The sequence below is a fragment of the Ascaphus truei genome, chromosome 2, assembly GCF_040206685.1.
Source record: "Ascaphus truei isolate aAscTru1 chromosome 2, aAscTru1.hap1, whole genome shotgun sequence".
NCBI lineage: Eukaryota > Metazoa > Chordata > Amphibia > Anura > Ascaphidae > Ascaphus > Ascaphus truei.
The window spans coordinates 331649071-331663702 of record NC_134484.1 but is presented as its reverse complement, the minus strand read 5'-3'; the positions used below and the strand labels follow the sequence as shown (position 1 = coordinate 331663702).

Here is a 14632-nt window from a genome sequence, read left to right as displayed (position 1 = left end):
TGTGATGTGGGCTGTCTCTGTGAGGAGTCTACGTTGGGCTCTCTACTGGAGGCGCCTGCTGGGCTGGACCCTCCCCATGGGGTGCTTGCCGCGGAGAACCCTCTCACAATTACTGCAGGCCCCTGCGATATCTCATCTGCCCAGGTGGCGGTGGAGGAGGCGGTCAAGGCACTGCGTGCCTCTGTGGCCCCTAAGGTCACTCGGGGGACCACTGCCTCCACCCAACCACCACCAGCTGCCCCTGAACTTTCCACCCTGGGGTCAAACGTAGAGGGTACTATGGACCCCCCCGTGAAAACACTAAAGGGGGGGCCCATTCTAAGGCTGAGAAAATTAACCCCCGCAGGGAAGGGTGGGGGTTTTGAGATCATCAGCCAAGAGGAGCCCGGGGAGTTGTTGCTCAGTGAGAAGGAGTCCTCTGGCACCGCGGAGTTGGTGGACTCCTTGACCCCCGTTATCCCTGCCCAGGAACTAGCTAAGTTCCTGGAAAGTACCCTCTACGGGCAGAGATATATGAAGGTGCAGTTGGCCCTCGAGAGGTGGAAGGATGCCTCACTCATTCTCCACTCTCTCTCAGAATATATGAGGGCCAACCACAGGGCCAAAAACTCCGGGTCCCTTGACCATATTCGCGCCCGGAAGTTTTACCACTTGTTGCGAGCCCACATGGCTACTCAGGATTCAGCACCCTGAGCGCCTGTGGGAAGCACAAGGAAAACTCCTGACTACCAATGGCTTTGAGCATCAGTACGCTTAATGTAAATGGTTGCAGGGACAGGTTTCGCAGGTTCCATGTACTCTCCTTTTTACAGAAGGGAGAGTATTCTGTGAGTTTACTACAAGAAACCCATACCACTCCAGAGGCTGAAGACAGTTGGCATCTGGAGTGGCGAGGCAGGGTCTTCTTCAGCCACCTCACTTCATCATCTAGTGGGGTGGTGACCCTGTTCTCGGAGTCCTTTCAGCCAGAGCTGCTGCTTGCCAAAGCTGTTGTTCCAGGCGTGATTTCAACTGCACCCTCGAGGCTCTGGATCGGAATGGTCCGGAGCCACACCCGTACTCTGCGTCGACCCTGCGGGAGATCATCGTCCGCAACTCCTTGGTAGACGTCTGGCGAGAACAACATCTCGGGTCATCCACTGAGTTCACCCATGTTAGGGTGTATATGGGTGAACGGATGTCCTGGTCCCAGATCAACAGACTGTATATATCCAACCACAGCCTGTCGCGAGCCCAGTCCAGTGCCATTAGGCTGGTGCCGCTTTCGGACCACACTTGTGCGTCTGTGACGGTGGTGCTACTACCAGCAGCGCCCTCGGCCGCCTATTGGCACTTCAACAATATGTTGTTGGAGGACAAGGGGTTCGCGACATCGGTCCGGGACTTTGGATGGCCTGGAGAGGTTGCAGGTCGGACTTTGCCACGTTAGAGCAGTGGTGGGATGTGGGCAAGGTTCATCTGCGCCTCGTTTGTCAGGAGCACGCCAAAGGTGCTAGCAGACAGCGCGATGCTGAGATCGAGGCCCTTAGGGGGGAGGTGCTCGATCTCGAGGAGCGACTGTTTGTGGCAGGGGACCAATACCTGCAGAGTGTGTACGTGGAGAGGAAGTGCGCTCTCCGAGACTTGGAAGACCAGAGAGCTCGGGGGCGTATGTGCGATCCCGCATCCACTTCCTTCGGGAGATGGGTCGCGGGTTGCGCCTCTTCTACGCGCTGGAGAAAAAGAGGGGAAACCGTAAACATGTCACCTGCTTGCTGGCAGAGAACGGTACCCCTCTGATGGACCCGGAGAGCATCCGGGACAGAGCCCGGAGGTTCTACGGAGACCTTTTCTCTCCGGAGTCCATCCAGCCGAACGCATGCAGGGTCTTATGGGAGGGGCTTCCCACAGTCAGCGAGGGTGGAAGGGAGCGGCTTGAGTTACCATTGAATCTGGCCGAGCACTCTGAAGCCCTCAGTCTCATGTCCCACGGAAAAGCGCCGGGACTAGACGGGCTGACTGTGAAGTTCTTCCAGTTTTTCTGGGAGATGCTGGGACCTGATTTCACCGAGGTCCTGGCCGAAGCCCTGGAGACCGGTGAGATGCCCCTTTCGTGCCGGCGAGCAGTAGTGTCTCTGCTGCCGAAGAAGGGGGATCTCCGCCAGATCTCTAACTGGCGACGGGTCTCACTGCTCAGCACAGACTATAAGATCGTAGCCAAAGCGCTCTCGCTGAGGCTCAAGTCCGTGCGGGCAGAGGTGATTCACCCCGACAAGTCCTATACTATCCCGGGCCGGAGCATTCATGACAACATTTTTCTGGTCCGGGACCTGCTGCACCACACGCAAAGGACTGGTCTGTCACTCGCCTTCCTGTCCATAGATCAAGAGAAGGCGTTTGACAGGGTGGATCACCGATACCTCATACAGACCCTGCAGGCGTTTGGCTTTGGCCCACAATTTGTGGGACTTCTCCAGATGCTGTACGCCTCTGCAGAGTGTCTGGTGAAGATTAATTGGTCCCTGACGGCACCTTTGGCGTTTGGTCGGGGAGTACGTCAAGGATGCCCCCTATCCGGGCAACTGTACACGCTGGCCATCGAGCCCTTCCTCTGCCTACTGAGGAGGAGGCTCACCGGGCTGGTGCTGCGGGAGCCCGACATGCGGGTAGTCCTGTCGGCCTATGTTGATGACGTACTCCTCGTGGCCCAGGACCTAGTTGATCTGGAGTGCCAAGAGGTCTACACCGCGGCCTCTTCAGCTCGGATCAACTGGTCCAAGTGCTCCGGCCTTTTGGTGGGTCCTTACAGGTAGACTCCTTGCCCCCCACGTTTCGTACTGTCTCGTGGGGGAGCGATACTCTCAAGTATATGGGAGTCTCCCTGTCTGCTGCGGAAAACCCGGCCCCAGAAAACTTCAGTGATCATGAAGAACGAGTCATCGCTCGTCTGGGGTCGTGGGCGTATCTGTCGAAAATGCTTTCCCTCAGGGGAAGGACTCTGGTGAGCAACCAGCTGGTGGCCAGTCAGCTGTGGCACCGGCTGATAGCCATGGGTCCAACCCCTGATTTTGTCAGCAAGATCCAGAGGAAGTTGCTAGACTTTCTCTGGATGGGGAAGCATTGGGTTTCTGCGGGTGTTGCGTGCCTCCCTCTGGAAGAGGGTGGACAGGGAGTGGTGTGTGTCCACTCCCAAATACACACTTTCCACTTCCAATACCTGCAGAGATACCTATTCGCAGATCCGTCTCCGCCGTGGTGCCAGCTGGCGACCAGTTTCTTTGCCAGCTGCGCAATATGGGGTATGACCGGCAACTGTTTATCATCAAGCCCGAAGGGTTAGGTAGAGACTTCTCGGTGCTGCCGGCATACTACCGGGACTTACTAAGGGCCTGGACCAGGAAAGGACAGGCGGCGGTGGGGGGTTGGTTTCCTCGCCGAGCCCCTGTTGTTTAATCCAGCAGTGAGGGCTCAGAGGTTGGATTCACCCTATATCTGCCGCCAACTAATCCTGGTGCGGGTGACCAGAGTCGGAAATGTCCTGGACTACGAACGACGGGACTGGGTAGGGGCAGAGGTGCTCGCCGTATGGGTCTGCCTACTGCCCGCGTCCCTCGTCGTCTGATCCAGGAGATTAAAGATGCCATCCACCCTGACTCACGCACCTTCATCGAGGGGGTATTGCAGACCGGAGAGCCCTGCCCACCTATCACCCCCAGCTCTCCGGATCTTTTGAGTGGAACGCAACGGCAACCCCCTCAGGCTCCTTTCTCCCCCAACCTCAGCAGGCCAATCAGTAAAACCAGATCAAAATAGACTACTGCTGCTGCTGCTGACACACACAAATACACACACACACGATAGACAGAAACTGCAGCTACAAACAATCTCTGCAGACAGACACTTACTTTGCAGCTACAAATACTCTCTCCCTCCTCAACTCAACTGTGACCTGCACTGAGCTCTGTGCACAGAGGTGCCTGGCTGCTGCTTCCTGACCAATCCCCTACTCTGTCTGAGATCTGTTCCTGCCGCCTGACCAATCCCCTGCCCTGTCTTAGAGCTGTTCTGACAAAGGAAAAGCTGATTGGATAGAAATAAAAACTTGGCAAGCTGCCAAAAATTTCAGGCATTGCTGAATGAAAATTAAATGAATACTGCCACTGTGCTGAATGAATAATGCCTGGAATTTTAACCAGAGAGCAAGGATTTCAATAATGCCGGGAATTGAACTGCTTTAGCCTATAATTTGTGTTAATAGTAGTAATAACATCTGCAACTGTACATCGGTAGTATAGACATCATTCTAAACTACAGTCCAAATTGTTAACCGGTGTGAAGTTGGTGTTTGTTCCCAGATTTAGATATAGTAGATACTGATTTCGAGTGTCTTGGCTGAATTTTATAGACCTATGCATGGGTGAGATAACATTTCAGATCAGAGGTTCATATACAGTACACAGTTCTTAAAAAAAGAATGAACAAGGAGAAATCTATATTACAGGTATGTGCAAACTTGCCGTTTATTTCACATTGGACTACTCAAGTGGTTTTTCCCTGTCCTGATTTTCTTCTGTCTCCTCATCAGATCCTGTAAAAAAAAAGAAGATAGCTATCTTAATATTTTGTCTGTAACAACCTCCATGCAGCCTCTTTCATAACCATTTTGGAGCGAGTTTGACTTTTTAAGTAGCATCTAAATGTTTTCTTTACTGTTAAAGAGTAAAGGGCTTTAGGCTGCAGATCAAGAATCTGGAGCCCAGGAATCCAAATAAAGACTGATAGACACCCACCCATCAACCTATCTCGAAACACGTGCCTAAAATATCTCAAATGGTTCTCAAATACAGGTAGGTCATCGCAGACTGCAGTGATCCCATGTGCAAATACAGTAGTACCGTGTAAAGTATATGGTAGAACTCTTCAACTGGTAACAGGATGCAGATGAGTGACAGCAGTGTGCTTTCAGGGCCTTAACAAAAAGGGTGTGATGCTGCCAATCGCACTGCAATCTGCTAGAGACAGCCATTTACGTCAATGGCAGTTTTCAGCCAATTGTACTTCTAGCAGCCACTTCTACCCTTATAAATAAGGCCCTAAAAAAGGTGAAGACAGCTTCACAGTATTCAATATTGAAAATATCATGGTGAAGAGGCAGTGAAAACAGGGGGAAATGCCTGTGGAGAGAGGAGCGAGGAAGTTTTCTCAAATATGTAAATCCCCTGGAGGTCAATGAGCATTTTTCCTCAACTTAAGTATGCATGTCCTATTCAATAAGCTGATCACTTTACCACTGAGATATTGGTCTCACAGTGGCGAATTGACCTGTGAAGCTGCCTACATCAGTGGTCTTCTACTTTTGAAGAACTGCAGAACCATTTAAAAATAAACTATGTTTTTCCAGAACCACAGGAACCATTTGCCCTATGTATATAAAAATACTATTGCAGTAGTTAGACTTACATTGTTTTTAAATACAGTAACAAGTGTTTGTGTGTGCGTATATATATATATATATATTATATATATAAATAAATATATATATATATATATAAAAAGAAGAACGCACAGAGACACTCTCAGTGTATAAAATGTATTCCAATATATATATTAAAAGATGAACAATGAATGAATGCACTCACATTTATACTTCCTGCTAAAAGCACATCTAACCCGATTTGGCATTCAATATGGAACCCAGCAATCCTCTGGAGACAAGCCACACGCAGTGTACTCTGTCCTGGCGTCTCTCCATGGTGCCTGCACTATCTTCGTCTACCAGTAGATGACGTCACTTCCTGGATGACCCGTCAGGAAACCCAGACCGACGTAGATTCACCCAGATCGGGTTAGATGTTCTTTTAGCAGGACGTACAAATGTGAGTGCATTAATTCACAGTTCATCTTTTAATATATTTTTTGGAATACATTGTATACACTATGAGAGTTGTCTCTGCGCTCTTCTATTTTTTTTTTTTTTAGTTAAATTGAACATACAGGAATCTGGGAAAAAAATTTTTTTTTTCTACATCTATCAGTTTTCTTGAACTATTTTATGCCTAACACTGATATTTTGTGGTGTATATCCATTATTTCTCCCAGTTGTGTTTGGGTTGAGCGCAAATTAGAAAGAGTACATATGTGTATGTATATATATATATGCAAATATAGCTGTATGCTCATCTGCATGTCTTAGGCAGGTCTGCAACCCCGCCTTTCCCCATTATCACCCAGCATACAGCACTTATACTGCAGCAAGGGATTCTGGGAAATGACATGCAAATGAGCCTTGCTGCAGTGGAAGTGCTGTATGCTGGGTGATAATGGGGAAAGGCGGGGTTGCAGACCTGCCTAAGACATGCAGATGAGCATACAGCTATATTTGCATATTTGCTTTCCTGTGGAGGGTTTTTGTCACTTTTTTTTACTCACCATAACTTAACTCAGTATTATATATATATATCTATATATATCTATATATATCTATATATATCTATATATATATATATAATCCGTGAGAAAGGTTTCCTCGTGAACCGAAATGTCAGATCAATAAACACCTATTTGTTAAGTAAATATGCAAGTCCATTACATTATTGAATACCTCATACAGTATATATTTTTCCTATTTGTAAAATGGGCAGAATATGTTAAAGACTGTGTGCAAGAGCTTTTAAATACCCCACTGGTATAAAAAAAAATGTTTCTTTTTTATGGGCAGATTACTACTACTTTTTTTATTTTTTGTTTTATATATTAGTACTGAATTATAAATCAGTTCTCTGGAAGTTTGAAATAACGTCATTTTTATAGTACCTTTGAATATATTATTCATATAAATATTGTATCAAAAATAGAGAACTACCCAGAAAATCTAATAATGAAACACAAACTCAATTAGAAAAAAAATATACTGCAGGTATATACAGTATATATAAAATATTTTTTACATTTCTAAAATAAGACATTAAAACTCACCATTGCACTAGAGATGTGTGAGCTTTTTCGCCCAAGTAAGTGAACCATGCAACGTTTTCAAGAAAAATGTGCTCTAACAGTTCGCCCTGCAAAAGACAAACTCAATTCCAAAGCCTGAACGATGGTCTTTACGAGAGAGAAAGCGCTATTTCAGAGCCTGAAGGTTGTTTAAATATACATTCAATTTCACTAGACATTATAGAAAAACCTGTGACATTTTCAGAACTTTTTTGGACAAAAATGTTTGACGCACCTTTTCACCAATTTTAGAACTTTTTGAAAAGTTTGGGCGAAACTGATGCAAAGCGAATCTCGGTAAATTTGCACGTCTCTACTATGGACAGCAGGTTTTTTGGGAAGTTACAAATATCTCATTTTTGGATGGTTAGAGAACAGTAAACCAACAAAAGTATACTGTATTACAGCATGTATTATAAGCTATTGTACGTAGCGATGCGGAACTCTTTCTTACAGTATAACAACATTCCAGACACTGCTCTAATGAGACATGGAAAAAAAAAAAGCTTGTGGTAAAATTAAATCCATAGCTTGTTCCCCACCCCATACTTCCTACAAACTGTAATTCAGAACAACTGGCTCGCTGGGAATTTGCTGTGGCTTGACAGTTTGTTTTTTCCTTTTGGGTTTAGTTCTACAAGCCACACAAACAACATTTCTCTCTGGACCACTTAACACCTGTTAACGCCACAGTGGTTTCCCTTAGATTCCGAGAATCCCCAGTGATTACAGCTGCCTCCAATGTTAACCTTTTCTCTGACACAGGTCTCACAGCCCCTGACAGCCACTGGTCTTGCAGCATTAGCGACTCCATGACATACCTGGTTTGTCAATAGGGCCACTGGTGAGCCAGGGCCTGTGACATGTCAGGTACATCTATAGGGCAGGCAAAAGGTTATTATTTAGGGATAAATAGCATCAAAGTATAAGCAGTACCCTGGATTGTAGTGTTAATACATAGATGTATTTAATAAGGTCTTTTGGTTACAAAACTGGAGCAGAACCAGTGCAAAAAATAGAACCACTTTTATCGAACCAAACAAATCCCATTAAAATCAGTTGGGGTTGTTCCTGTGATACATCTGGTGCAATTATTTTGTACTGGTTTTACCACAGTTTGACCTGTTTAGATCAGAATTGCTGTGACCTTGAAGAATTTGTCGATGTTATCGAGAATGCTACAGTATTTCTACATGATACAGTGTTACCACTGAGGTCATAACTATATGTACAATACAGCAACAATGTTCAGATGCGTAGTAACATAGAAACTGTATGCATAAAGAGATCACTTTGCCCACCAGTAGTTGGTTTTTGAAAAAAAAAATAAAAAAAAATAATGGTTATTGCAGGTGGGTATTTAAATGCTTCACATTTGGCTAATAGGGCTATTGGCCATGAGTTTAGGGGGGGGGATTAGGGGGGTAGTTTCCCCGGGGAGGGTGGTTAGGCATCTCGGGAGTGGCGGAGGGATTAACCCCTTGCTAGGACATTTGGACTCACCACGCCGCCAGGACCTGACGCTGTCGGCCACTTCGCCGCTAAGGTAAGTGCCTAAAATCCCTACCCTAACCCTAAAAAAACCTAACCTAAGCCCTTAACCTAAAACCCCCTACCCTAAAAATCCCATCCCTATGACTTACCCTAAAATCCCTACCCTAAGCCTTACCCTAAAACCCCCTACTCTAAGCCCTTACCCTAAAAATACCTACCCTAAACCCTTACCTTAAAATCCCCTACCCTAACCCCTTACTCTAAAACCTCGTACCCTAAAACGACCTACCATATGCCCTTACCCTAAAACCTCTATCCTAAGTGCTAAAACCTCTTAAATTAACCCCCTACACTTACCCAGTGATTTCCAACTGGGTTCCGCAGAACCCAAGCACCCCTCAGGGGTTCCGTGGCCCCCAGGGGGGAGAGCTGGGAAACTCTCTCAGCTGTCCCAAGCCCGGCGGAGTGGCGGCACCCCACATAGCAGTGACCCGGCAGCTCCCGAGTTCAGCAGCAGCTGCCTGGTCACTGCTATCCTTCCTCTCCCTGCTCCTGCCGGCGACGAAAGTCGCGTCAACTTGGGAGAGGAAGAATCAGGTAAGAGCACGTGCTCTCAGTGGTGTGTGTGTGTAAGTGAGAGGGGGAGAGAGAGTGTGTGTGTGTAGGTAAGAGGGGGAGATAGAGTGTGTGTGTGTGTGTAAGTGAGAAGGGGAGAGAATGTGTGCGTGTGTGTACATGAGAGGGGGAGAGAGTGTGTGTGTTTGTAAGTTAGAGGGGGAGAGAAGGGGAGATTTTGTGTGTATAGAAGAGAGAGGGGGAGACTGAGCGTAAGGGAGTGAGTGTGAGGGGGGAAAGAGAGTGATAGGGTGGAGAGACCAAGAGACAGGGCGAGTGGGATGGCGGATGGACGAGAGACGGGGGTGAGAGACAGGTGGGGAGGGAGGGTTGGTGTTCCCCAGAATTTCATTTCAATTGGGGTTCCTTAACCAAAAAAAGGTTGAAAACCACTGCCCAATACGAAGACAGTGTTGAAGCGCAAATTGATATTACAGAGAACATTTACGAGAATGCAACCATTAGATTACATGCAGATACAAGCAAGGCAAGGATCAACAGTGCGGCAGGGAGACACCATGTCACCAAAGCTTTTCACTGCAACACATGAAATGTTCAATACATTGGATTTGGAAAGAAAAAGAATCACAATCGACGGAGAATACTTGAGGCACCTGTAATTTGCAGATGACATTGTTATTTTGCCAAAAGTCCAGAAGAGCTCCAGCAACAAATCGCAGAACTCAGCGAAGCAAGAAAGAACGTGTGATTCCAGGTGAATCTCAGCGAAACTAAAGTGATGTTCAACAAATGCGTCAACTCAGCAAAGATTGAAATAAATGGAATAGTAGTAACAATGAGGGAAACCATTTGAATAAACTCAGCAGGAGAATAATGATGGATGGAGCGGATTCGGAAATAACAAGGCATTATTTCAAGGGAATCTTCCTCTGTGCCTCAAGACTCAAGAGGAAAGGTTTTAAGCAGTTTATTTTGCCCATGCTCATGTATGGATGTGAAACTTGTACCTTAAATGGAAAAATAATTCAGAAGCTCCACACAACTCAAAAAAGTATTTCTGTTTCAAAACAAAAAAGATCTATAAGATGATATTTCATCCCCTATATGGAAATACAAGTGCATTGTATATGGTCTGTTATACATTATGCCTTATATGTACTATTTAATTTGACAAGGAATGAGACCGCATTGAATTAGACCTCATGGAAATCAATAAACATGCCCATAGGAATACTGCTTTCAGGGGTTAATGATTAACAATGACCTGATTGAATCTTGGCCAAATTGCTATGGGATATGTAATCCTATGCTTAGTTTTGCAGTTGTGATACTCTGTACTGGACCAATATGATCAAAGAAGATATACTGAAACATCAATGGCCACTTCTAACATTTTATTGACTGAATTCTGCAAATACTCTAAACAAGCCACAAGAGGGAGCCATTGCATAAAGGATGAAGCCATCTCCTCTAGTTTTACGCAATACAAAAAAGTGAAGTTCAAATATTAACATCTACAGTATATTGTACATAATTCATGTCAATAGACTTACCACATTTAGTACAACTGTATGCATTTAGGCCCATATTTACACTGTATGCATTTAGGCCCATATTTACAAAGTAGTGCTAATCGACAACACAATCCAGAACTACGTGTTAGTAAATATGAGTATTAGTTAATATGCTAAACACCACATAATTAGCCATTATTAACAGCAGCTTAAGCTGCCTTTCTCATTATATATACAGTTGTGTGAAAAAGAAAGTACACCCTCTGAATTCTATGGTTTTACATATCAGGACATAATAACAATCATCTGTTACTTAGCAGGTCTAAAAATTAGGTAAATACAACCTCAGATGAACAACAACACAGGACATATTACACAGTGTCATGATTTATTTAACAAAAATAAAGCCAAAATGGAGAAGCCATGTGTGAAAAACTAAGTATACTCTTACTGCTTCCATAGGATGTTAGATGCTAATCAAATGCCCTTGATTAATTGATCATCAGCAAGTGTGACCACCTCTATAAAAGCCGAAGTTTTAGCAGTTTGCTGGTCTGGAGCATTCAGGTGTGCGTTAACACAATTCCAAGGAGGAAAGACATCAGCAATGATCTTAGAGAAGCCATTGTTGCTGCCCATCAATCTGAGAAGGGTTATAAGGCCATTTCCAAACAATTTAAAGTCCATCATTCTACAGTGAGAAAGATTATTCAAAAGTGGAAAACATTCAAGATAGTTGTCAATCTTCCCAGGAGTGGATGTCCCAGCAAATTCACCCCAAGGTCAGACCGTGCAAAGCTCAGGGAAATTGCAAAAAAAACAAGAGTTACATCTCAGACTCTACAGGCCTCAGTTAGCATGTTAAATGTTAAAGTTCATGACAGTACAATTAGAAAAAGACTGAACAAGTATGGTTTGTTTGGAAAGGTTGTCAGGAGAAAGCCTCTTCTCTCATCTTTGTTGATGTTCTCCCTATGCTCCCCCTGGATATTGAGAAGGTTTGCAGTGTTTGGGACCAGTGAAGACAGGCCCAATCAGAGGGTTAGAGCAGGGAGTCACAACTTTATTTTTCATTTTCACTATTGCACTGATTTACTGTATGCACATTGATTGTTTGCACTATATTGTACACTTTGTATCACAGCACTTATTATTGATTTATTGATCACTGTATTATTAGTGACCACTCTTTGTGGAAGCGCCTAATTGATCACTGCTTTGTATGCTTAGGCATCAGTTGTGTGTCAGGTCCTCCCACAAGGTCCCACCAAGAGCCAACTTCGGCCACCTGTTTCATGTTGTCCAAACTTTTTGCCGATGCGGGGCCCCTTCAGAGTGGTCCTCGGTACAATCAAACACCTGCATAAAATGGCTCTGTTTACCTGCCACAGATTCAGGTGGGGAATAAAACTGTCCCTCGGACATGGGTGCCGGATGTATAAGGGCGGCTCGTTCAGAAGCATTTCGTATCATCAAACGTCCTGTAAAACACAAAATGAGGTCTATTCACTATGACAATCAGGGCATTGTAGTGACAAGACAAAACTAGTAAATGGGTTAACAATCAACACAGGAGTATAAGATGTAATAGTAAAGGATTACTGTGTATCCCATTGAAATGATCTAATTTGCATTTTTTGTCAATTGTTATATATATCTCGAAAAAGGCTCTTGCATGGGCCGAAACGTTGAGTCATTAAATACCACCCTTTTTTGCATTAGAGTGCCTGTCTCTTTGTGTGTGTGTGTGTGTGTGTGTGTGTGTATATATATATATATATACAGTGGTTGACAAATCACCAAAAAATCTACTCGCCACACAAAAAAATCTACTCGCCACCTAGTACCAAACGTGTGCTGCTTGGGCCAATATTTACTCGCCCAGGGGTTAAATCCACTCGCCCGGGGCGAGCAAATGTATAGGTTTGTCGAACACTGTATATATATATATATATATATATATATATATATATATGTACCGCCTGCCAAGTACATGTAGAATTTTTAAGACGGATGAGGATTGGCAATCTTTAATATCATGCTAAAGATACTTTACCAACACAAATAACCAGAGCTGTGAAAAAAGACTTTACCGATCCAGTCATCCAGCAGGTAATAGTGACACTAATGGTCAGTAACTAGTTTGAAACGGTTTAACTTTGGATTGTGGAACCCCCATAAAAGAGACTGAGTATGAGCTGGTGAACTATTGATTTTGCATTCCTGCACAAAAAGGGTTCATGTTCAGTATGAGGCTAGACCATAACAGAGCAGAGGTCAAAAGGGCTGTATCGAAAAGACAGAATGGAAGTAAATCTCCAGAAAAACAACCCCTATCTCTCAACTGGACCCCCATAGATGCCAAATAGATTATTTTGGTAGGAGCTGTGAACACTGGACAATGGAAAGAATAAGAATCCCAAAGAAAAGCAGAAGCTAAAGAATGTATGGGACATTTTCACAGAAGATAACACCAGGGCTGGCGAAATATGCATGCGCAGAATGAAGTGAGAATGAAATAGGGATAATGATTTTTACAAGTATATATATATATACTAGCTGAGAGACCCGGCGTTGCCCGGGATGTAATGTTCCCGTTCCTCTCTCTCCTCCCCCCTCTCTCTGTTTGTCCCCCATTCACATCAATCCAGTCCCCCCCCCTCCCTCCCTCCTTTACAGCTTCATGTAGCGTGTGTGCGTCAGTCACTGTGTGTTTGCTCGCGCGTCAGTGAGTCTGAGGCAGAAACACAAACACACACAGACTGACTGACGCACACACAGTCAGTGTGTGCCTCAGTCAGTGTGTGCGTGCGTCAGTCAGGCTTTGTGTGCGCGTCAGTCAGTGTGTGCGTGCGTGCGGCAGTCAGTCAGTGTGTGCGCGCGGGGCGTCAAAGGCAGGGGGGGGCGTCAAAGGCAGGGGGGGCGTCAAAGGGAGGGGGGGGGCGTCAAAGGGAGGGGGGGGGGCGTCAAAGGGAGGGGGGGGGCGTCAAAGGGAGGGGGGGGGGGCGTCAAAGGGAGGGGGGGGGGCGTCAAAGGGAGGGGGGGGCGTCAAAGGGAGGGGGGGGCGTCAAAGGGAGGGGGGGGGGGCGTCAAAGGGAGGGGGGGGGGCGTCAAAGGGAGGGGGGGGGCGTCAAAGGGAGGGGGGGCGTCAAAGGGAGGGGGGGGGCGTCAAAGGGAGGGGGGGGGGCGTCAAAGGGAGGGGGGGGGGCGTCAAAGGGAGGGGGGGGGCGTCAAAGGGAGGGGGGGGGGGCGTCAAAGGGAGGGGGGGGCGTCAAAGGGAGGGGGGGGGCGTCAAAGGGAGGGGGGGGGTCGTCAAAGGGAGGGGGGGGGGCGTCAAAGGGAGGGGGGGGGCGTCAAAGGGAGGGGGGGGGCGTCAAAGGGAGGGGGGGGGGCGTCAAAGGGAGGGGGGGGGGCGTCAAAGGGAGGGGGGGGGCGCCTCAAAGGCATGGATTCCTCCCCCTGCATTTCCTGCAGTGGACAGGAGGGGGGGGGGCAGTGGACAGGAGGGGGGGGGGCAGTGGACAGGAGGGGGGGGGCAGTGGACAGGAGGGGGGGGCAGTGGACAGGAGGGGGGGGGCAGTGGACAGGAGGGGGGGGCAGTGGACAGGAGGGAGGGGGCAGTGGACAGGAGGGGGGGGGGCAGTGGACAGGAGGGGGGGGCAGTGGACAGGAGGGGGGGGCAGTGGACAGGAGGGGGGGGGCAGTGGACAGGAGGGGGGGGGCAGTGGACAGGAGGGGGGGGGCAGTGGACAGGAGGGGGGGGGGCAGTGGACAGGAGGGGGGGGGGGGCAGTGGACAGGAGGGGGGGGGCAGTGGACAGGAGGGGGGGGGGCAGTGGACAGGAGGGGGGGCAGTGGACAGGAGGGGGGGGCAGTGGACAGGAGGGGGGGGGCCAGTGGACAGGAGGGGGGGCAGTGGACAGGAGGGGGGGGCAGTGGACAGGAGGGGGGGGCAGTGGACAGGAGGGGGGGGGCAGTGGACAGGAGGGAGGGGGCAGTGGACAGGAGGGGGGGGGGCAGTGGACAGGAGGGGGGGGCAGTGGACAGGAGGGGGGGCAGTGGACAGGAGGGGGGGCA

The 14632-nt window shown here is 47.4% G+C and overlaps 1 protein-coding gene across 1 annotated transcript in view; it reads right to left on the bottom strand.

Moving 5' to 3' along the window:
* STARD3NL (STARD3 N-terminal like) overlaps window positions 1-14632 on the bottom strand; it is a 34660-nt gene that overhangs the window by 7489 nt on the left and 12539 nt on the right. The window contains exons 6-7 of the mRNA XM_075586645.1: window positions 11939-12037; window positions 4497-4567 (exon numbers count right to left, since the gene is read on the bottom strand). Of these exons, the coding sequence (XP_075442760.1) occupies window positions 4515-4567; window positions 11939-12037 (152 nt within the window). The 3' untranslated portion in view covers window positions 4497-4514. The remainder of the gene's footprint in view (window positions 1-4496; window positions 4568-11938; window positions 12038-14632) is intronic.